The sequence below is a fragment of the Xiphias gladius genome, chromosome 19 (assembly GCF_016859285.1).
Source record: "Xiphias gladius isolate SHS-SW01 ecotype Sanya breed wild chromosome 19, ASM1685928v1, whole genome shotgun sequence".
Taxonomy (NCBI): domain Eukaryota; kingdom Metazoa; phylum Chordata; class Actinopteri; order Istiophoriformes; family Xiphiidae; genus Xiphias; species Xiphias gladius.
Window position 1 is genome coordinate 6,363,542 of NC_053418.1, and position 25,095 is coordinate 6,388,636.

The 25,095-nt window shown below is 40.6% G+C and overlaps 1 protein-coding gene across 4 annotated transcripts in view; it reads right to left on the reverse strand.

Annotated features, from left to right (window-relative positions):
* col27a1b (collagen, type XXVII, alpha 1b) overlaps window positions 1-25,095 on the reverse strand; it is a 67,310-nt gene that overhangs the window by 25,669 nt on the left and 16,546 nt on the right. For all 4 annotated transcript variants that reach the window (XM_040154104.1, XM_040154106.1, XM_040154103.1 and 1 more), the window contains exons 6-22: window positions 21,026-21,079; window positions 20,867-20,920; window positions 13,144-13,188; window positions 10,286-10,339; window positions 8,923-8,967; window positions 7,879-7,932; window positions 6,915-6,959; window positions 4,870-4,923; window positions 3,875-3,919; window positions 3,246-3,299; window positions 3,044-3,088; window positions 2,779-2,832; window positions 2,310-2,363; window positions 1,100-1,153; window positions 900-953; window positions 758-811; window positions 619-663 (exon numbers count right to left, since the gene is read on the reverse strand). In XM_040154104.1, the coding sequence (XP_040010038.1) occupies window positions 619-663; window positions 758-811; window positions 900-953; window positions 1,100-1,153; window positions 2,310-2,363; window positions 2,779-2,832; window positions 3,044-3,088; window positions 3,246-3,299; window positions 3,875-3,919; window positions 4,870-4,923; window positions 6,915-6,959; window positions 7,879-7,932; window positions 8,923-8,967; window positions 10,286-10,339; window positions 13,144-13,188; window positions 20,867-20,920; window positions 21,026-21,079 (864 nt within the window). The remainder of the gene's footprint in view (window positions 1-618; window positions 664-757; window positions 812-899; window positions 954-1,099; window positions 1,154-2,309; window positions 2,364-2,778; window positions 2,833-3,043; window positions 3,089-3,245; window positions 3,300-3,874; window positions 3,920-4,869; window positions 4,924-6,914; window positions 6,960-7,878; window positions 7,933-8,922; window positions 8,968-10,285; window positions 10,340-13,143; window positions 13,189-20,866; window positions 20,921-21,025; window positions 21,080-25,095) is intronic.

Consider the following 25,095-nt stretch of genomic DNA (forward strand, 5'->3'; position numbering starts at 1 on the left):
TGAGATAGTCACTGTGGACTTTTATCTATACTGCAACAGTTTAAAGCCATCCTCTTTGTGTCTTACAAAATCCTAAGTTGGGATTTCATGGCCACTTTATCCGCTATGCTCTATGCTCAGATACTGAAAACTGAGAATTTAAGTCTACATATGGTGGAGAAAAACCAAACAACAAAGGGGACTATTTATAGTCCCCTTTTGTGCCCCTAGTTTAATTAACTTTTACTGCATAGTTGACATTAATAATTCATTATTTTAAGTATTTAGCCAAAGTATTTTATAAATCAATCATCCCACTGTGTGTGTGTGTATGTGTGTGTTTTTTAATGATAGAAAAGAGCATAGCAATTTGATGACCAAGCTGGTAATATGAGTATACGGTGTCCAAAAGGAAGTATTTCAAAAAAGCTGTAGAACAACAGAGAGATCAACGGACATGTTGTCCATTACAGGCCATGGATTGCAAATTAGGTAAACCTAAATTTAGGCAGAGACACATGGTGCTTTTGTGTAGAATGTATTGTGGTCTGGTGTGTACAGTAGATCCTACATGAGTACAGTTTTGACGGTGTTTTCTAACTGGTCTTGAGTTGCAGGGATTATCCAATCAGCACTCACCTCGAGTCCAGGAGGTCCAGCTGGCCCAACTGGTCCCTCATCACCCTGACAAGAAAATTGCCGCAAAAGGTCAGGGGAAGAAAAAAATCTTTATCTTTTGCTCATTTTCAAAATATCAACACACCAAAGTCAAACCCACCTGAAGTCCAGGTGTTCCTCTTGGACCTGGCAAACCTCTTGTCCCTTGCTTTCCCTATGGATAACAAGACTGAAAGTGAACTTTCACATCATTTGTGAAGCTTGACAAGTCATGTCTAAATACTCAGTTTCACTCTACTAACCTTGGGTCCTTCAGGGCCATTTTGACCCGGTGGGCCAATGTCACCTGGAAAGCCCTTCGAAAATAAACCATAGGTTCATCAACACCCAGTAGCATACTTTCTGCAAGCCACATCGTATTAACATATTAAATACACAGATAGAGCAACATAAATATGCATCTAGTCAAAATATAATACTTAGTAAATATAATCTGTCCTACCTCTGGGCCAAGCGGGCCAGGTAAACCATTAGGGCCCCTTTCACCAGGTCTGCCCTAAGAAATGTCACAAATGATCATACTGTTATCACAAAGATCAGACAACCTCAAAATAACTAACCGAATTGACAATACCATAGCCTAAACTCACTACATAGCTGGGAACATGGTGCGGTATGTTACCAAAACGATCTCATATAAAGCTGAAGATGGCAGGAAAAATCTGTCTCATAGCACCATGAAAGAAAATCTTTGCATCTACTGTATGCAATTCAAAGTTGTGTACAGTACATGCAAGTTAAATGGAAATCTACTTTTCCTAAAGCTACAGTATTCACAACACCAAATCACCCAAACTATTGGAGCCCAGGTAAGATCCTGATAGGAGGAATGAGAGGAATGAGGCTACTCAGCACAGCTACTATCCACTTCTGCAAGATGCAGACATCATGTAGCAGGTCAAGCAAGCAAGAGAGTGGGTTTTCCCAGGAATCTCAAATCAGATCAGCGAGCGCTCAAGATATTAAGGACACTCTAGAGCACATGTGTGCCAACTGGTGGATTAGTCTTAATGCTCAGGGAGTATTTGCACTGGGAATTTGCCCGTGCCCTGCTCTTTGAGGGGTTGGTTGTGCTTGATTAGCTTACAGTTCCTGCACAAAAATTCTCCTACACACGAGTGCCTGAAATTTGCTTTTGTATACATTTGAACCCATTTTGTATACCTTTCCATCCATTTTTACTCCAGGGCTTTCTTCCTTGAGTGCACTGTAAGACTTTCCATACCCCACTGAGCACACGACTATGCTTTTAGACCAAATTTCTTATCTGAAGAGAGAAGCTGTGTCTACTCACGGCCTACTCTTGCTTCAATAGATGGACAGTACTTTAGCAATTGTTTATTGATCACTCAGGAACGGACACTCCTTTACATACTGAGAACATACAAGCAACCAAAGCAGTTAAGCTTGAAAAGAAATTGCTTAATGAAAAAATAAGAATGATCTCTATACGAACTAATACTGTACATTACAGAGATAAACTGTGCTATCACGTATCTCTGATTAACTGTGCGGTCTAATCAAAGAGATCCCAACTCTGCACTGGTGCTGGAAACTCTATCTTTGAGCTCCTGTTAACTAAATATAGTGTTAGTTATGTTACATGGTTTTCTCTGCTGGTACTCAGTGTTTGAAAGGGGGATAGAAAATACCTGCTGTCCAGGTTTTCCACGGGGACCCGGAAACCCAGGTGAGCCACGGATACCCTGTAACATAAAAGCTCAGTCAAGTGAACGCGACTAAAAAGTAGGTCAAAAACAAAACAAGAAAAATTTTAAAAAAAAAAGAATCACATACATGAAAATGCTGATTAGATACAGAAACACACCAACTACATTTCTATGCTAGGAAAAATAAATGGTAAACTGCACTTATATAGTGCATTTAGAGAGCAGGTCACAAGGCTTTACAATAGTACTCATTAACCCATGCACACAAGCACACCAATGGTGGCAGAGATGCCCAACAAGGCACTGGTTTCCGTTCACCGGAAATATGGAGTTCAGTGTCTTGCTCAGCGAGACTTTGACATGCAGTCAGGAGAAGCAGGCCTTCGAACCACCAATCCCACCATCTATAAGACCTGCTCTACCATCCAAGCACATACCAACAGACACATACCTTGTCCCCTTGGAAACCAGGCTCCCCTGGCTCTCCTGGCAGGCCGACATCCCCCTGAGAAAACACAAAGAAGAATGAAAAAATAACCAGAATGTTAGCAGAAAAGTATTCAGTCGACATGCACCATGGGAGTGCTGGGTAACACAAGTCATGTATTATAGCTTGGGTTTATCGGTTTGCTTGCAGAGATACACTTCTGTGATATGCTCTCCAGCATTCATGGATTTAGAAGATTAGTGTTCTAATAAAGACATATGCAGATCACCTTATCACCTTTCAGTCCTGGTTCCCCTGGGTTTCCTGGTACTCCCTTGGGAGCAAAAATAATAATTAAAAGAAAAACATTAACTTCATTTTTTCTTGTTATCTAGGCTGTTTGAAGAAAGATGTGACCATCTAATACGCCAAACTTCATGTCACACCAATATCAAAACCAGAGACATTCACAACATATCCACATGGTTTACCTTGAGTCCTGGCGGTCCTGCTAAGCCCATGATGCCAACAGGGCCCATGTCTCCCTGTCACCAACAACAAACACAAAACATATACTTGCTAAACTGAAGAAGCACATGAAACTCTAAAACATAACTAGATCTGGGTTTTGCTATATACTTGTGCCGATAGGATACCTGAGTTCCACTACTGAAACGATTAATGAAGAATAGAAACGTGTTTTTATACACAACCCTGTTTTTTTCATTTAAAAGAAGCCACGCAGAAGCCACAGAGAATACAAGATTATTTAGATGGCCTGACATTCAATGCCAGCCTTTGGCACCCTAAAGTCCTTATAGCTGAAACCCTGGATCAGTGTTCATAATCAGCAACAAAGATGTTTTTTTGTTTGTTTTTTTTAAAGATGATTGTCTCCAACAGAAAGATGTAGGAGAAACTTATAAGTATAGCCAGTAATGAATCAAACTTTTTCATATAGCAATTTTCAAAACAGTAGCTACTGCTACATCCTACTGCTTTCCAGAGGGACAAAGTGGGACTTAAAGAGAAACAAGAGGAACAAGGACGCTAAGCATAAACTATGAATCACAAAATCTAAAGCTATAAAAGGCAGTGAGAAGGACACCACAACACTCACAATAAGACCAGGGACTCCACATGGGCCAGGAGCTCCCAGCTCACCCTAAGAGGGAGGGAGAGGAGAAAGAGAGAGAGATGCAGAGAGGATGCAACATGAACACAGTCAGTTAAGTCAGGAGCTGCAGCGGGGGGAGGCCACATGTAAGCATACAGTAGGTTTCAATATTTTGTTCATTTACTAGTCTGTTCCTCCACTGATAGCCTGAGTAATATGTTTCTCCATTCAGTTTAGCATAGTGAGTGAGCACTTGGCACTTGACACACAGGCTCGTTGTCCAAATGATCTACCCCGCAGCCACAGGCCACGTCTACATCCTCTCCAAGCCATGCCTCCAATGGAGAGATGGATGACACACAGCCCAGTGTGGCCTTCCTGTCGCCTCCTCCATTCCGCTATGAATGAAAGGAGATGAATTCAGCCAAATGGAACGTCCCCTCTCCCCTCTGGAGGGAGAGGAAATGAGGCCTGGAGGAGGCTCTCCGAGGTCAGCCAATCACAATCTAACACTGACCCTGTCAATCACAGGCAGTGTGGGTCAAAACTAAAGAAAGAGCGGAGGCAAGTGAAACTGCTGATGGTGCCCTCATACCAGTATGGATTATGATGGTTGAGAGAGTTACTGAATGACTCCACGGATTTAACTCTCAGTCTGTCTTGTGCAACAATAAAAATGTTATGCCTGTAAAACAATGCAAATAAGCTCCAACTCTGAAACTCAGGATTATTCAGACATAGTGCACTGGTGTAACTGGACCTACACTGAAAAAAGAGAAGTGCTGTTATTGCATTTGTTTTTATTGGAACTACTTTTTGCATTGGTCTTTTTAAGTGTATTTTCCATCTCGAACCACATTGTATTTGTTAACGAAAGGTGCTAAATAAAGTATGAAATCTTGGGAAATCTGTCAAGTGGGATGTTGCGGACAGACATGATGAATTTCACTTTGCCACAAGTGAATAGAGTGTGCATGTGTCTACATCATTTCACTTACTGGGTTCCCATCAGGGCCAGGAGGTCCCCTCTCTCCAAAGTCACCAGGAAACCCCTGAACACACAAACAAACAGGGTAGTCATGTAACCAGAGTGAGAACTGAATGTCTATCGTGTTCATTTGGTCAAAACATCCATTTTGATGTTGAATTTATTTCGATAACACATGGTTTGTAAGTGAAGTTATCACAGCAAACACAGGGGACCAACAAAGTGTTTCCCAAAACAGAAGTTTGCAGAGTAAAGCCAAGTAAATCCCATCAAATGTGATCCCAGTGCTTCATTCCTGGGAGACCGGCAGGAAATTCCATGGCTGAGTGTTTCTGAGCGGCCGAGTGCCTGTGTGTGCATGCGCTGGCAGGGAGTGCTCAGCAGTCCGCGAACCAAACCCACAGGACTTGCCTAAATGGCTGAATAAAGCTGCTTGGCCCAGGAACTGCTGACTGTGTCTTTTTTTTTGCTTGGTGCTCGTAATTCCATTATAGAGGCAGAACAAGAGGTGTGATGCAGCCATGAGGCCACACACTCAACATGTGCCTGTCAGTATGCCAAGCTCAACACGCAACCCGCCGCAACATCACGGCTCAGCACTCGCCTACAGAAGGGAAGCACCGTGGTTAGGAAAATGACAAATGGCGGACTAGAGGAGAGGTCTCTCGTTCTCTGTCTGAAGACAGAAAGGAAAAGGTCAAATGAAAGTATGAAGACCTCAAGAGATGGCAGAGTTAGATAGATTTGAGTGGCAAACTGCTTCTTTAGAACATTAGGAAAATGTGGATAAAGTAATAAGTGGTAATTGGTGCAACATGAAGCCCACAGGAAATGTGGAAAATGTGCGTCTTTCCAAAAAATGTCAATAATTGACTTGGTTTGATCAGAAACACATGCAAGTCACTATTCTCATATTGACAAAAACTTTCAGTGAGGTTGGCAAGACCCTTTTCATTAGGAGTTCTGTCCCATGCCATTCTGCTATGAGCAAAACATAACATCGACTAGATAAATAAGTACAGAAGGCAACTCGCCTACTTTCCAACTATAATGCTGACACAGAAAGTGGGGAGCTGTCAGCTTTTTAGTTGTTCAAGTTCTTTTAGTCCTTAATACAGGAATCATATGTATCTCTGTCGGATCAAACGTGCAAAGGCTTTCTCTCATCTGTCTCTGTTATTCTGTTTTACTGCTGACTCAGGACAAAAAAAAAAAACAAAAAAAACTTCTTACGCTGAGTGACTGCCCTCAGTTTCCACCACAGAGGAAGAGAAATGGCTTGCTCATGAGTAGGCTATTACAAGCATACTTTTGGACCTGAGTCTATGTCACTGACCATTACTGCATAATAATATTTTTTTTTTTTTAAAAACATGTAAAACCAAACTGAGCCTGGGAAAATATCAGATCTACACAAGTGGTTATGTGCAGTATTAGTATTTTCCATGTAAGCCTGCAAGGATGGGAAATGTATTTCCAGGCGCCAATAACGATAGACTTCCCTGGACTGTGGGCAGAGCCAAACCCACAACAGAGACATGGCATTATCATATCAGTCTAACGCAAAACAAGCACACTAGCAAGCACGCTGTATAACATACAATGTTTCCTAATCAACTGCAGAAAGAGAAAATGAATCACACAAGATTTGTAGATGAGCAGTCACTCACTTTAATGAGGCCAGTAACTTCGGATTTTAAAAAAGGGAACTGACTGAGAATTTAAATGTAATCTGCTGACACATGAACATTTGTGTTTCCAGTACATTCAGTTACACTATTCATGTTGCATATTTCTCCCGCTATAACAACCCCTATTCCCTAGTATCACTGTGCCAGTGTGGAAGTTACCACAACTTTTATTCACAGATTTACGACCAAGGCCAGGAGGGGCTTCGCGGTGAGCTAGAGACTCTGTCATAGTAATGGTCATTTAATACACTTTATAGTAGCTCTGCACTATGGTAGGAGTCCATAGATCAAGACAAAACATCCTCACTTTTGTGAGGCTGCATTAAAATTGTTGTCTGAGAAGTATGTTGAGAGAAAACTTTACCGGCCTACCCATCTTGCCCTTCTTCCCATGAACGCCAGGAATTCCCTGGAAACAGGAAAGAAAACAGAGTTGAGAGACAAAAAAAAATGGATAAAGAACTAAAGGAGACATAAAAGTGCATAATGTAAAAACATAGAAATTATTCGATGATAACGGCTTTAGCCACGCTAGCAGCCCTGTGAAGCTATGATGCTCCATACATAACAGCTGTACTTAAGCTAAGCCGTACTTTGAGCCCAATGCTGCATTAGCATGCTAATTTGCATACAAAATTCAATATGAAAAATTAGCATGTTAGCTTTGAAGCATACCCTATCAGCATTAATCTCAAAGACTGACGCGGACAGAATTTGTTCATTAGTTCTAGGACTATTCTGTCACAGTGGAAACTTTGCCCTGTTATTACTAGCACTAGATGAAAAGCCAATTCCTTGACTTAGGACGCGGGATTCATCCTCTAAGGACCGTGCTGTAAGTGCTTGTACCAAATTGCATGGAAGTCCATCCCAATGTTTTTGACATGTCTTTCTCAAAGTGAAACTGACCAGATTGACCAGACTGACTGATACACTGAAGGACCATAGTGCCACTGGGCTGGGTGGGCTAAAAATGATAAACCAATTCCAAAATACTTGGTATGAAATTTGGTGCCACTGTTTTGATCCACTGCCCTAGAGGTTCATATTGAGTCCTGGCTGGATTAAGTAAAATGAAATCTGCCTCCTGCATTTTAACCTTATCCAAAACAGTAGAGAGGTTGGAGTGTAGGATGTCTGTACCCCCAGGTTTGATCCAATACAGTATAAGGCAGCTTGCACTACTTTGGATTTATAAAAGTGATTTGGTGAAGTATGCCTGGAGTACTTCAAAAATGATATCTATTTTTATTTCATCATTTTGGCCTATGGACAGAAATATAATGCAATCCCAGTAGGCATTAACTCTCAAAGCCACTAATACTCACTCTCTCGCCATCAGGACCAGGAAGGCCGAAAAGCCCGGGGATGCCAATGTGACCCTGGAGAGATGAATAAAAGATGGAGTGGAGGAACAGATAAGGCAAAGATAGATTTGAAAGCAAAAGGTGGTGGACAAGAGGGCACGATGAGACTGAGCAGAGATGATGGAGATGGACAGTAAAGCTGTTAGATGTCAAAACCACCAACACATCTAAAAATCTCTACAAAGATTTGAGCTGTGTAACTTTGATCAATTGCAGCACCACAGGCTTTTTGCTACAGTGGAGTGGTCTTGAAGAGCCAAGCCTTGAGGCAAGTGTATATGCCCATGGACTGCATGGTGCTGGCTTCCACGATGTAGTCCAAGGGCACATACCCTCACATCAGGGATCTCTGAAGATCTCTCTGCCAAACCTGCTCAGTGGAAGAGGGGGGGGGGGGGAATGGGAAAAGGGGGAGTAGGAGAAATTACAATGACATTATATGAGAAGCTAATGTCTAAATGCATTATGGTTGCACTCAGCAGCAGAGCAATATAGTTTTATGGTATCTGCCATACATTAACAAGAACAACAAGCATGGGAAGGTTTTAAAGACGGCCATAGTTAATTACTTCTACAGCACTTTATATATATATACTTACACAACCATCTGTCATTGTAATCGTGGAGTTAAAAGGGGTCGACAAATGCCGTTTATGACATTGGCCTCTTTATGTACCCACACTGGTTAGGCATTTCATTGAGCATGCATTTCATAGTTCATGTAAAAAACCTAAAGTTCATCAGCTTTGCTGTACTCAGAATGAACAGGTTTCTCTCCCTTGTGGCCTTCGGTGGAAGCTGAGTGAGGGTGCACGACAAGAACATGAAGTAAACAGAGAAAGTCATTCTAGAAGTGTTTTTTTTTTTATACTTACAGTGTGAGATATATAGTACTTACTTTCAAAGCACCTTGTTATTACCGCAGAACAAACCTACTGCCTTAAAGTGTCAACATTTACTACAACAAATCCATGCTACAGCTGTATTTTTCCAGCATCTACTTACCCTGACTCCTTTTGGCCCCATCTTTCCTATAGGCCCAGGAAAACCCTAAATGTAACAAAGAACAAAATATATTTCTGTGGTTAACAAACAGTGGCAAAACTTCTCTTCCAATGTTGTGACAGTTTGCATTTGTAAAAACAAAGATTGAAATGTTTTGATTATCTAACCAGGTTAAACATTCTCACAATTTGATTTTTAAAATTCTAATTAGCATCTTGGCGGACGTTTGCAGTGGTAACACATCAGCAGCATTCACATCAATTGAGACACTGCCAGCAAATCCATCGGTTCAGAAAACATCCCTCTGCAGCTATAAAGATCAACGCTCAGCTCAGGGGAACTCCCCACAGTTAAGTGAAGCATCTTGACATAGACCTACGGCCCCAATGATTCACAGCATACAGATGGTAGGGGGTGCTAAAACCTAATCCATCACACACCACTAAGTGTCTATAGGGATCACTGTTCTGACATAATAAGTGCACTAAAGCGCAGAGGCAGACACGGAGACCCGTGCCCGACCTTTCAGTTATCATAAACATTCAGGAAGTGCAAGTGAGTTAGCAGTTGTCCGGCTGTTTTTGAAGTTTAAATTTGCCTAAAGCTAAGAGGATTTTAATAGGTTTTAAATGCAGAGAAACCCTTATGCTCCCCAGCTTTGACTTCTTAGTGTTCTTAGTCCCGATTTCTTCGTCTTAGGGGCAAGGAGACGCTCTCAGTTTGGAAGTACAGAGGAAGCTTATTTGTACCCGGGGAACTTTTGCGTTAGTCACACTTTTATAACCTTTTCTTCTTTTCAGGGTAGTGCGTACTATGGAAACCTTTTGACATTTTATAACCCGCTAGACCGGGGACATTCATCGCTGAAATTCCACCACAGGTGCTTCAACAGTGTAGAGCTGTTGTCACTCTTTCGGGGGCTGCTACAAACTTTTTACTTGGATTTACCAAATTAGTTTTTTTGAGGCTGACGCCGAGATGCCGACGGCTGAGATTTTTTGCCCACATCCAATATCTTTAAATGCGATTATTTTCTAGCTAAAGAAAACACACAAGGATGCAGTGTTTTCCCTATGATTCCCATTACATTCATCAATCTGACAGTAAGCAAATATTACTAGCTGAAATTTGATTTATTAAAAGGTCAAAAGAACCCCTACATTTTCAAAAAGCTGAACTCACAATAGAGATGATATCCTGGCCTCCATTTACTCTTTTATCCTTGTGTGTGTTTCTTTGTTCGTCTGTCTGTCTGTCTGTCTGTCTGTCTGTGTCTGTGTCTGTTTGTCTGTGTGTCTGTGTGTGTGTGTGCGTGTGTGTGTGTCCCTGTTCAACCAGCACTGCAACACTAGATTTACTGCACCTGCCTGCCAGGATAGCCTTTGGCCCCAGGGCTTCCATCATCTCCCCGTTCACCCTGTGAAGAGAAAGAACAGAAATCAGGACTAGAGGGGGGCAGGAGACTAAAAAAGGGAAAAGGAAGGAGGCAAAGACTGAAGGCTGGAGGCAAGGAAGTAGTATTCTTCAGGAAAAAGTTTTATTTTATGCACACAGGGTTTCTGTTGGGATCTCACTAACTGCAACAATAGAAATTTAAGAAAGATAGTAATAAAGACTGAAAGGAAGCCCCCTATTTATGCAGTAACAGTCATTGGGTCCTATGGAAGATTAGAAATCTCTCAGCTTTTCCATAAAGACCTTTTGTTTGGTCGAGTCAGTGTTGCCTAAGGAAAGAGGCACCACGGCAGAAATTGACACTCTAAACATTCAATTAATCCAGCAGTAAGTGCTATTATAAGGCGGTCCGGCCACATGCTGTTAAGACTTCTCTGAGCACGGTTTGGTCTTAATATGTTTATACTAATCAATGAACAGTATAACTCATGAGTCATTTCTTCCTTGTGGTGAGACCAAACCAAATGCATCCCACCAAGATGAATGTTTAATTCTACATGGATGGGAAGAGTAAAACAGGATTAGTGAGGGAAGGCATGCAAGAAATTACAGGCTTTTCTTACAATGTACTTAAAGCCAACCACAATCATTATACACTGGCAACAGTTATTTTTCTGCATTTTTAGTTTCCATAAAGAATGGATAAATCCTGTGCTGAGAGGGACCAAAATCTTCGTGTATTATCAGAATTCTTGTAAATGGCCACACAGAAATAGTAGTCATAGTAGCAGCTGCATTAGTTGCAGTAGTAATAGAAGCAGTAGGTGTTACGACAATATACAGTGCATTCAGGAAGTATTCAGATCCCTTCATTTTTTTTGACATTTTGTTATGTTGCAGCTTTGTCTGAATACTTATGTCAATGTGATAGTTCAGTTTTTCCTTTTTAATTCATGTGTAAATTGAATGTAGACTGACGAGGGAAAAAAATTAATTTAAACCATTTTAGCATAAGGCTGCAACATGCATTGTACACTTATTGGCCCGTTTATTAGGTACACCTGTATAATCTAATGCAGTCCAATGCAACAGCTCTGCAATATCATCTATCTTTACGATGCTCATAATGTTCTGTTTTTCTTGACATTGTGGCGTTGGACTGGTGGTGTTGGAGGTGACTGGAGGTGTTTCTCATCGTCTGTCCGGCCTATTTACATAGATGCAGAATATCAGAGTCGCCTCTGAATATAATGCTGTCCAGTCCATTTGCAAATTGGCAATCATTTAAAGGTACCCTGTGGAGTGTTTGATCATTAGGCACAGGTCCCTGTTTTGTTTTTTATCTTGTGCTCTACTGACACAAGGACCCACACAAGCATACAGGTGAAACTATAATTTATTCCTGGTGACTGCAGAGGACAATATCTTAAACATGGAGTCCATGCAAGCCACGCTATTCCACTGATCAACAGCTGGTGGCAGTAACACATTAATAAACTTATGAAACCGCCAGCAGGAAGGATAGAAGACTGCTAGCCTATGTAAATATGGATGTTTCAGGATCATGTGAAAAAAAAAAAAAAAAAGGCCTCATTTTGGTGAGAATCACTGAAAGTAAGTACAATGTTTGTGTACACGAAATCTTCACAGGGTGCCTTTAAGTAGTACACAAGTTAAATTAATAGTAAATCGGGAGTGTACAGCAATATAGTAAAAATCTTTCTGGCACAAGATGCTGCCAGTTATCTTCACTGGACTGGAAAAGAACCAAATCGACTACACTAACAAAAGCAACAGGCCTCAGAAAACAGGTCTATAATAACTGATTGTTCAACAGATCTGCATGTTAAAGCATGTACTATTGTAGTCATTTTCCACAGACAAGAGTGGATCATCTCTAGAGAATACTAGAGAAGGCAGGAAAAGTTTTCTTCTTTTCTTCCTTGTGACACAGCACATTCCTCTCCAAGATAGTACAGAGGATATGAACCAGGAAGGAGGGAGGGGTAGGAGCAGGAATGACCTAGGGTGTCCAAACTATTTAGCCCACTTGCACCGCTGCCAAAAGCTTCTCGCTTGGTTTTCCCGCCAAGATTCCCTAACGTCCAATGTCTCTACTCTCTAACTTTAATTCCCTCCCACCCATCGCCCCTCTTTTTTATGTCCCAATGTCTCTTTGTTAATATTTTCTCTTAAGCCTTCCCTCCCTTTCTCCACTTCTCTAACTATAAATGGAAAGACATGTTGGAGTCTTACGAGGACTGTCTCTGCAAACTCTTAGCTGCATCTCATACACACGCTGCAGCCATCAGAGACACAAACAGCCCGCAGGGGATTTAGACAGCATGATAACACTACAAAGAGACGGGGGGAGGGACTGTGTCAGAGGAACCAAAGAAATCACATTTCAGTTGTTTTAGGACGGTGCTCTGACTGTTCAGAAAATCCTCTTGTATTGCCTCATGATTGTTTTTAATCCCTATGATACAAATTCACACTCTCACCTCAGACACTGTCGATCAAATTTTTAAAAAGGGGCAATGATGCACCTCAGATTTTACTGTATGCATTTTCAAAACTGCATAAATTGCATTTTAGCAATTTCCGCGTTGCACTCGTTGACCTAAGGGGGCGCTACAATTACAGGCATTGCAATTACTGACGCGTTCCTTACCCAGTAGCCCAAAGGGGACTGAGCATACCGCTTGGTGGTAGACTAGTGAGGCTGCAGAGTTAGATATTCTACATATTTTGTGTTATCCATGAAGGAAAATGTATGATATAGGTCAAACTGAATCCGTGATTACGGAGGAACAAAGTACTCACAGGTTCACCCGGGAGCCCAGAAGGACCAGGATGACCTTTTTGTCCCTGTTGATAGAGAAACAATAAGTTAGAGTTTTGCACATTTAACAATAAGACTAAGTGAAAAATACTATGGCAGCTTATCTTATTTAAATTCTGATCACAAAGCCACAGGGAAGTACAATGCTAAATGATGCGCTCTGGATAAAGAGATTATGTCAGTCTTTAGGTAGAATATATTAAGTCAATGGTCAAATTTAATCCAATCTTTTTTGTTTATCACCTTGTGCTCAAGAGCATCTCATTTAACACTGCCGGGACGGAAATTATGTAGAAAGATTTTGCAATTGCCTAAGAGAGAGATTGAATGTGTTTCCATACAAAAAAGTTCAAATCGGTGAATGAAATAACTTATATTCACCCAGAAGGCATAGTTTAAAAAGGGTCCAAATGAAGACAAACTTAATAGCTGTGAAACTAAAAGATGACTTCCGAGCAGTGCTGGCTGGTTAACCCTGAATAGAATGATTCCTTATGATTGCTAAACAACCAGAATGCAGTTTTTAAACTTATTGTTGCAGCACAGCTGCTTTGCTATGAGTTTATCTAATCATTGCCACCACTACCGCTGACAAAAAATATTCAGAATAATATTGCATTAATTAAACCAGTAAACCAATTAGACAGTAACAAGTGAAACCCAAAAGGGTAATTACTAGTCACCTTCATGCCCTGTAGTCTCAAATGAGCATGCCAGCTGGCTGCAAAAATGTATTAATCTTTCCCCAGTCAAGGCCTACACGAGATAGAGTCATGTGAAGTCATCTCCGAGGGAAGAGCGCATCTATCCCTTCAAGTGTGAACTCATTAACCACCAGCTGTGTTGGCCTCTTGGCAGCAGAACAAGTAAACCACAGGGAGCAGGAGGCCGATGTAAAAAAAATAAATAAATAAAAAAATAAGTAATAGAATCGGTGTAAACAAACAAGTCACCATCAAGAGACCCACACAAAGCACTCTCAAACCTGCCGCCAGTGTGTAGAGGAGGATTAAGATCTCCGTCTGCAAACATCCTGCGAGACATCTGGTAGAAGTGAAGTAAAGCAAGGCTCAACTTTAAAGGCTGCTTCACTGACTTTACACAAGCCTGCGCAATGGTTGTGAGGAAGGAGAATGCAACTAAATCTAAGAATTTTTATGATGATTAGGCAGATTTCAATACTAGGATTGACCTCTTTTTGTATTGCTATTCAGTTTTTTAAGATTAGGTTATTTTCGTGTGAGAAATAAACCAGGAACAATATTTTTTTATACTTGTCAGGATGCTAAAATCTTAAAAATAGATGTGCATTTATCTACTTTCTTGAAGATTGATACCACTCTTCTATCTATCTGTTAAATATGAAGCTACAGCCGGGAGACGGTTAGCTTAGCTTAGCACAAAGACTGGAAACAGGGAGAAACAGCTAGCCTGGTTCTGTCCAAAGTTTAAAAACTTCACCTACCGAGACAATTTTTACAAATTAACACGTAAAAAAAGTAAAAGAAGTAAAAATTATAATTTGTGTTTTTACTGGGGACAGTGTGCAGCACTATTATTTGGCAAGTGCAGTGACTTCCTGTTTCCCCTGTTTCCTGTCTAAATGCTTGCCTAGGTTAACTGTCTCCTGGCTGCTGCTTCATATTTACTTTAAACATGCACTGGCACTCTTTAAAATGTTGAAGCCACATTTTTCTCCCCATATTTCCCCTTTAGTGACTTTAAAGTTAGAAAAAAATTGTTACAAACTATGTTAAGATATAATTTACCATATACAGTATAGTCTGTATCGGTTTCTCTCAAGACTTCATTTATTTTATAGTAAATGTGTTTGTCTTGTGAATCATTTAGCACATATTTTTGCAGTAATGGGGCCTCACGTGGCTGTTGTCTTTGGAAACTTTGGACACTTGATTAGAATTTAAAATTTTGGTTTTGTGGGTTTGAAAACCATTTGGCTACACACCATAGTTAATATCGATGGACCCATCCTAACTCAGGCAAGTACATCAATAACATGCCATGGGAATATAATATCATAATTATCCCACAGCTAGAAACTAATTAACTGAGACTCAAGTCTGTGACATCATCATGATGTGAGAAGTGATCCCTAAACCATCATCAGAAAGCTAAATTTGAGCATTCACAGATGTATGTAACAGATGAAAAACACTCATGTTGTTCTTTTACAAATGCTCAGACCTTGGTGCCGAGTCCAATAAAAGGTCCATATAATCAAATAAACACACTTTGAAAGGCAACTAGTTTTTACGACTCAAAATTTCTGTCACGTCTCCTGCAGCTTTTGAATAAAGAATGAAGCCAGATGCCAGGCCACTGGCCAGAGTGATTATATCACACGGTTACACTTTGTTCTGTCAAACTCCGGATTATTTGTTTATTTATCTACAGAAAGATGGCAATGTGCTTCGATTTGGAAATATCTGACAGGATTTTTGTTAGAGGATGAGTCTCCTGCAGGAGCCAAAGCACTAAAGCCACAAAAGGACAAAAGAATGTGCCTGGGCCTTCCAGCAAGGCCAAGACGGCTGAGTACACTAAAAGAAGGGTGAAGTCTGTCCCTAAAGTGTGTATCGTATACGGGCTAAAAACAGCTTTCACAGTTCTGTAAATCCATTCTGTGACACAAAGATGGCAAAGGATCACGTTCTCCATTAGTTCTCCCTCTCTATTTAGAGTTGAACATGAATAGTTTTAATTAGTGTAACTCAAACCAGATAAACCCTGCAGCCAACAGCCAAAGTGCAGCAGCAGCAGAAGTGGTGTCTCCCCAACAGAATGAGTAACAGACCTTACTTGGCAGACAAAAAACAAGTTTTTCTTTCCATAGATTTTTATTTTTTATTATAAAACAAAAACTTATTCCCACCTGGCAAGCCCAACACTTCTTTCTTGGTCAAATCAGACTCAGCAAGTAAAGGTATGAGAACCTTATTATACACAGCTGAGGCGCAGGAAGGAAAAATCTTGAGGGCTGCACAGCTAATAAAAAGTTTAACGTTATTCCAGTGTGCCATGAGCAGAGCTGGCTCTGTAAGAGGCACACTGGTCCTGGGCTGGTAATACTCTCCATGGTGTTTCGGCTTGACACATACATACATGAATCCCGTCTTACTTTACAGTGCAGACTGTTGACTGACTCCCGGGCAACCTTCCCATTACATCTTTACACATTTCCCACAGTGAGAGAGGCTTTCTCTGGCAGCGTGCCCAGGACTGAGCAGAAAACCCAGCAAAAAGGGACCATAAAGCCGGAGCAGGTCATAGCTTTACTGGCTGGTTGGACAAGAGCAGACAAGAGAACGAACCTCAGACTTCAAGTGTGGCAGATGATGGAATTTCACTGTAATTTGAATACAAAAGTGCACCATAAGGAGTTTTGGCTTCCAGTCTCAGAGCATGAAAAAAACTGAGTCAAGCACAGCTGTAAGCAATGAGGTGTCTGGTGGCTTTCAGCAGCGCCAAGCTTACTGCCTTGATTTTATTAAATGGATACAAACAGCATCTTAATACTTTGTTTGACTGTCAGCATGTAATTATGTGGACATGAGTGTCTTTAAGGTCAACACAGAAACTGATCTAGGGGGACCAGAATCCCATCTGAGCTGAGCATCAGACCAGGAAAAGGGGGATCTATTACAGCCACTTAACCTCCGCCAGGATGCCGGTCCACACCCAGCAAAGATCCACAATTGCCATAAATCAGCAGAAAGAATATCAGCTTTTTGCCATGACTCCACGTTCCATGACTCGCAAGGCGAGAGGAGGTCTTCCTTCCTTAAGCTGGTGCCCCCCTCTCTACTACACTGAACTGAGAAACCTTGAGCACACCAGATGGTTTTTTCAAAGTCACCGCTGTCCGATTGCATAACAGATTGTTGCAGATCCCCCCAAAGCATTACTGTACTCATAGTACTGTGTCCCAAATGAGGACAGGGGTGTGCGTATGTGTCTGCGTCTCAGTGAAAAAGAAAGTTGCTTACAAAGGATTTCTCATGTTGTGTGACATTCGTTTTCTTAATTAGCATTCCTCTGACGTCCGAATCCTAACCTTACTGTGACCTGTGTACAGTTTTTGTTTCTTTCTATCTTCACCACAGTATAATTCTGACAGCAAGTCACAAAAGGATTAGTGTGGTGAGTTTCATTTAAAAGTAACCCTGTCTGAGGATTTTTTTTCCACATGGTTTTATGACTTTGTTTTTTTTTGACTTGACTGTTTTTTTGATGCTGTTGCAACACACTGTCAGGTAACTCAGCAGTGACTCTATATCTCATTCTCACATTCAGAAAGAAAAGCAGTCTCTAACCCACAATGAAATTTAAATCTATTTGAACACCATATTAATTTAATTCCTCATTTACATCTTAGAGATTTCCTAAATAAGTAGGGCGGTTCCCTCTCCATGAGGGGCTGATAATCCTGAAATAATTTCATATGCAGTGGGGTCCAAAACTCTGAGACCACTGCAAAGATACTTTTATTTTGAATTGACTTTGAATACTATTATAATATTAATTTTTCATTGCAAATCATAATATCAGCTGAACAATATGTTTGGAAAACTGTACTTGAATTTCATTATATGTTAGTATTTGATATGTTCCCCCTTTTCTTGATGACAGCATACACTCAAGATGGCATGGACTCAACAGTTTTGTGCAAAACCTGATGACCCACGCTATCCCAGCATGATTTGACAAGGCTCCAAAAAGTTTCTTGAGATGCCGCAGAATACTTGGCTTTTCTCAGGCCTCTAGTGCCCCCATAAATGTTAGGTGGGGTTGAGGTCAAGTGACAGTCTAGAGGAAAGTCCAGGTAGTTCTTGCTAAGCTTTCAGGTGTGTTTGTGATCATTATCTTGCTGCAGTATGAATCCTTCTCCACAAGGATGCAAACCAGAGGGTATAGCATGTCTCTGAAGAATGGAGTGGTTCTCCTCCTTGGTCAGGGTGCAGTCAATTTGGTCCAGGTGTCCAACTCCAGAGTAGGAAAAACACTCCCAGACTTGAATATTCCTTCGACCATGTTTCACTTTTGGTTTGATACACTGTGGTATTATTCTGTCTCCTGTTCGTCTCCTTACATACACCTTTCTGTTACTTCCATAAATCTAAAAGTAGGATTGATCAGAAAATACGATTTTTTTTTTTTAGAAACTGCTGCTCGTCCTCTGACACAACTACAAGACAGTCTTCTTTTGACAGTACTTTAGCTGACAAGAGTTCTGTGTGCTTTATTTATCAAATTTTGTATCTGAAATGGAGTTGCTTTTCTGTCTCTCAGGGAACTAAGCTTGTTATATTGATTTTCTGATGTTGTGGTCACTTTTGGTCTGCCTGAACGTGTTTTGGATACAACTGATCCAGTTTCTGCAAAGCGTTTCAGAGTTCCATGCACTGCCCCCTTAGAAACCTTTGGTCTAGCCATGATTTGATGCTGAGAAAACTCTTTGCTTAGAATAACAATTTGATTTCTGAATGTTTCACTTAGTTCTGATGACATTTTTTCCCACTATCAGAATGCTACTTAGGAAGCAATGATTTGATGGAAACTTGAGGCACAGCCTTATTTATAACAGAAACACTGGCAGCGAGTTGAGTTCGTTGAACGAGCCTCTGATGAGTAGATCAAATTCATCATCTGAGCGCAGGCTTCAGTGAAAGGGATACAACTCAAGGAAATCTGACCTTTTGTACAAATGAGTTAAGTTGGTCAATACCTGAAATTTGCTTAAATTTTATCGTTGACCTAGAAATAGCGCAGAATCTTAAATATTTATTTTTCCTCAAACTTTCTGATTATTTCCAGGTTTACGTGAAAATCTTAGAAATCTTCAATGTGGCCTCAGACCTTGAGACTGTATTTGGGTTTCAGTGGAGAGTTTCTGTTGTGCTGTGCTACTACAACTTTTTTGTGAAACATTTCTTCCAGTCCACTTGCTCTGTTTGAATTGACCTGACAAGATATTCAACTTTTTCACAGCAAAGACCCTAACCCTAACCCAATGATGGTTAAGGTACATTGTTGTTAATGTTCTACTAAAAAGTACTGCCTGTTCAGGCAAAGCCTGATACAGCTTATTTATCTGAGTCATAGAGCTCCACTGATGCCAGAGAACTGTCCACATTTTTCCTAACCCCATGATACAGTGGTGAATTATGGACGCAACTTCTGGTTATTCATCACTGATGCGGGGTGTTCAGGTCGAACTCCTTGATAATAGAGGGCAAAGGTTTGATTGCATTATCCTGTTTAAGATGTTAAGTTAAGTGAAGACACCTATAGCATACCGCTAATGGACACATGAAGACAACGTTCAGTGAAAGAAAAACAAACATTGAACGCTGCGTTCATAGTTCTTGCAAGGTATCATGGAGCTAGGAATAACGTGGGTAACACTGACATGTTACACAGTGTGACAAGTTTCTTCATTACAATGAACATGGTGCTGCAGTTCATTCGGAGTCATTCCCACCACCATCCTGCTGCTGTAAATACTCAGTAGAGCACAAAATGTGTATTAAGCCGCAACTGAAAATAGTCCAGAAACGGTTGCATTACTCACTCCTGTTCGAATAATGTTAGCGATAACAAGAGTGCCAAGCTGTTTTAAGAAATTCCTAACCTTTTTTCAAATGAAACTACATATTTGTGACCCCTTTTAATGATTTACAGTTTCCCATTCAAGTGAATTGGAGAGTGGTTCCAATGGGCTTGGGCTGTTGCAGTCACCAAATTGAAAAATATTCCTATGTGTAAAAATAACTAATGCAAAAATAATGCCTCATAACAAACAATATGCAACAAAGAGTCAGTCAGCTACAGTGTACTATGGTATTTGCACACTGCATAATAGGAAATCCAACAGGCTCTGGTCCACTTTAAATGTGTAATTACTGTAAACAGGATAGCAGGCTTTGGGAAAAGGCCAAGGATAAAATGCACAAGGCCATGGAGAAAATGCTCTGCTGCTAACCATCACTCTCTGTCAGGGTAACCCAGCACGGTGGCACATAAAGAAGTCAAACAATTTAAACGAACAATCCTGAATATTCCCTGATCACAGGACCAACCCACATTCATAACTTGTCCTACTTTTTGGGAGGACTGCTCTCCGGAAAAATGAATGACATAACATGCATTCGGAGGAAGCATTTAAAACATGATCTTTACCTAGTAAACTTCTGGTTTCCTCAGCTCCCTTTTTCATTTTGATACTGTTGATGTAACAGCCCAGCTATTCAAACCGTTAGTATTTCAATCCACAGAGGAGCCAGAACACAGGTGTGCTCCTTGACGCCTTCATTATGTTAGGCTGCTTTCCAAACAAGAGCTCAAACATCCCTGTTTGGCTGGAGCCTCTAAAAAATTGCAATTTCAGAGATTTCCCCCCTCAAAGGGAGTTCAGAGAGGGCTGGGGTTGAGAGTGTACATTTGATTTTCTGATCCTTGACATACACAACTCCACTCAGTCAGTCACTCATTCATTTTGTGTCTGATTTATGTTTGAAAACATTTTGAGAACGGAGGAAGAACAGATACACACACATAGAATACACAGTAAAGTTTCACACATTTGGGACAAAGCCAGTAAACGCTGATGGATACCTTACTTCCTCGTAGATTTCCACACACAAACACACAGTCTGAGTTTCTGAGCCCAAACTGATTTTCTACCTTTCGTCCATCTTGACCAGGCAGTCCAGAGGGGCCCATGACACCAGGCTCTCCCTAAAACAAAACATTTGGGCACATTCAATACATCAGCATGTTTACATGACTGGTTTGTAAATAATCCAAGTAGATTTAATGAACAAAAGGTGATAATCTGCATACTTTTTGTCCTTTTGGGGCTTGACCAGGGGACAGTCCAGGATCTCCTTTTTGCCCCTAGAACATAAAAACAGAGAACATTTTCTTTTTCATACTTTTAGAGAAACTTTTCCCCCAGTAGGCACAAGATAGTTCTTGAGGTCCTAGTCCACACGAGGAATTCAGTGCATATTTTCTGCACTGCCACAGCTTTCCACTTTACAAGGCCCAGAAGAGCTTCCAGTTTGCATTTACACTATCAAAGAGTAATGACTTCGCCCTACTTATTGGTGAGTGTAGCGGTTGTATTTATACAACTAGTGGTGCAGTCCATTTATGCCCTTCAGTTACTCGGTTTACACCAATCCAGCATTACGTGACGGGGAGTGAACATGTACATTCTTCTCCCTTTTCAGGCAGTGGGAATCCTGTCAGTGCATTCTGGGTCAGCATTTGATGTCCAATGGTACTGGTGAAAGAGCTACCCAGTAATCTATGCAATTATAATGAAGGAGGTCCACGGAGAAACAACGTTCTGTGTTATTGCTTATCATATTAAGAAACAAGTATATGGAGAAAGAATTTAACTGCAGCACTGCATTGGCTGGGCACCTAATCAAACAACAGTTGTTAACAGCTGATTGCAAATGCTCCGACACAAGTAATTTAACAAATTGAAGTTTGGGTGTGGAAATGAATCCTGCACTGTGACTCATTTTGGCGCAATCCTGCAGCTAACATCTATTTTTAAAAGGAGTATGGGGGCCATTTTTCCCAACCTTCTTAGTGCAAGAGGCAACAACACACTAGCAGTTCAGTCTTGGTTGGAAAGACATGCAGTGCTTCAAAAGAATATGTTTTGTTGACTGAGTTACTGATGAAATTAAGAGCATGAAAGTAAGTTCCCATCAGTGTATAGGCCTATTTAAACCTGTATGTTCATGTCAGCTACAACTTGGCATTGAACAGTCTGTGGGAATTTTCTCCAGACTAATTTCTTAACAGAGCCTGGAGTGCTGCTCCGGCCGAGAGCAATATACAGTAAATACATGAACACTGTGTCTTTTCACCGTCAAAAAGGTTTTTCCCTCAAATAGATTATCTGAAGAGTTTAAGCTCAAAGCTGAGCTGAATTAGGTAATTTCTTCTGAAAGCTCAAGGCCTTAATAAGCACTTGTGCCTTCCACTGATTATATGCATATTCAATGCCTTCATTCAGTTCATTTTTAAGCCTAATGGTTGGCCACTTACAGTAGTAGGTTATTGAACATCATCTGGTCTCAATTTATCATCATTAAATGATACAGATTCAAAACAAAATTCAACACACCTTGTATGTTCCCCTCCAGTTGGTTCATTTTTCTTAAAACAGATAACTGCCAAACCAGAGAGTATGCTGAGGTTTGTGTGCAAATGAGAAAAAGTTGCGCCAGGTCAGGTTTGGTTAGCCTCCAGCTAACACATATAAGCATTATTGTTCTTCCCTGGTTAAAGCAAGCCAAAGCATTGTATAATTCATGTTTTTTTTAATGCATGAAGACTGGGGAAAAGGCTGAATTTCAACGCAATATTGTGAACTCTAATGCATTAGGTATGAGCTTGAAATACGAGCAATTTTCCATTTTATTACAGCAAAGTATAAATTATAGACTCCTTTGTAATATCAGACTAACATAACATGGAGCTACCCAACCCTCTCTGTTGACAGTGCAAAGCAGCTGGAACACAGACTGATATCGAGTACTTGCAAATTAGTGATTCAGACAGACTTAAAAGTGCTTTTCTCTCCTGAATGGAAAAAAATGGCTTTGTAAGATGGTAGAAGAGTTGTACTTTGAATCCAAGAGGATTGGACCTCAGAAATGCAAAATAAGTAAAATCACAAACAAACATTGATTGAAGGAAAAAAAACACAAGAAATGCTTGCTCTTCAAATTTACATTGTTGTTTAAATGCCCTTCTTAAATCAGTTAGATATGGACCATTAAGGAGTATCATGTCTATATATATACATACATATGCATTTATATGTACATATATATACACACACACACACACACACACTCTATATACACACACACACACACACTCTATATACACACACACACACACACACATTCTATATACACACACACACATTCTATATAAATAAGTCAGTGTCCGAATACTTTGAAGGATAAGCCTGGAATTATTTTTGATTTTTCCCATGACAAGATAAACAAACAATGTGTTGGTCTGTCTCTCAATAGTTCCTAAATTCTATCTATGGCGCTCAGCCTCACTCACCTTGGTTCCTACTGAGGATATGAATCTTTAAAAGGTCACAAATATAGAGTTTATTTATTTATTTATTGTAAGTTAATTTCCTATAACAGCTGGGTGTTGCTGTTTTCAGCCAACATTAGTCAAACAGAGGTAAATAGTGCATTTGTTGAGGACTATTTTCAGCCACAGGCTATTACATGTTTGATGTATTGAGTATTTATGGGAGCAGGATGGTGTATGTTGGATCAGTTTGAAATATGTGCCCGTGTTCATAATGATGAAGAAACACCCAGTGTGACAGTTATATGTTTTTGATTTTTTGATTTCTGGACAACATTGGAGGTAACCAGCACAGAGAAATAAGATATACACTCACCAAGCACTTTATAAGGAACCCCATACTAATACTGGGTAGGGTCTCCCTTTGCTCTCAAAACAGCCTCAGTTCTTTGTGGTGTGGATCCCACAGGATTTGAGATTCTGCTCCGTGTTGACATGACTGCATCACATAATTTCTGCAGATTTGCTTGCTGTACACTCATTCATTCATATAATCTCCTGCTCTACCAAACCCCGAAGGTGTTCAAATGGATTCAGAAGTGGTGACTGAGGCCACTGAAGTACACTGAACTCATTGTCATGTTCATGAAACCAGTCTGAGATGACTTTTTCTTCGTGACATGGTGCATTATCATGCTGGAAGTAGTAGAAAATGGTACATTGTGGCCATAAAGGGACTCACATAGTCAGCAACAATACTCAGGCAGGCTGTGGCATTCAAACGATTCACTGGTATTAAGGGGCCCAAACTATGCCAAGAAAACATTCCCAGCACCATTACACCACCACCACCGACCGGGACTGTTGCCAAGAGGCAGGTTGGGTCCATGGATTCATGCTGTGGCCACCAAATTATGACCCTGCCATCTGTGTGCCTCAGCAGAAATCCAGATTCATCAGACCGGGCTACGTTCTTCCAGTCTTCAACTGTCCAGTCCTGGTGAGCCTGTGCCCACTGCAGTCTCAGATTTATGTTATTGGCCGACTGGAGCAGAACCTGATGTGGTCTTCTGCTGTTGTAGCCCATCTGCCTCAAGGTTCGATGTGTTGTGCATTCTGAGATGCTTTTCTGCTCACCACAGTTGTCAAGAGTGGTTATCTATGTTACTGTAGCCTTACTGTCAGCTCCAGCAAGTCTGGTCTTTCTCCTCAGACCTTTGTCATCAAGGAGGACTTTCTGTCCACTTTGCTGCTCACTGGATGTTTTTTGTTTTTTTGCACCATTCTGAGTAAAAACTCTAGAGGCTGGTTTGTATGAAAATCCCTGGGGATCAGCAGTTTCAGAAACACTCAAACCAGCCCATCAGACACCAACAGTCATGCCATGGTAAAACTCAGTGAGATCACATTTTGTCCGCACTATGATGTTTGATGTGAACATCAACTGAACTGAAATGCTCCAGACCTGTATCTGCATTATTTTATTTTATGCATTGCATTGCTGCCACATGATTGGCTAACTGGATAACTGCATGGATAAGTAGGTTTACAGATGTTCCTAATAAAGTGCTCGGTGAATGTATCAGGCTTTGGCTACATAGGTAATACTTGTTATTAGTATGAATTAATTGTTGGTTTTGGTATTTATTGACCAAAAAATATAATCTCTTTCCAGCCTTTTCCTTTAATGACTTAGAAAAAGTAATTGCTGTCAAGTGTTTGTCAATCAGTTTGAAAGGGAAAGTAGATTCCAATAACGTTTTAATTTTGGTTGTGGGATCTGGGATCAAGGAGTGTTCCTTTAGTTCTTTGGCTTACAAAAATAAGAA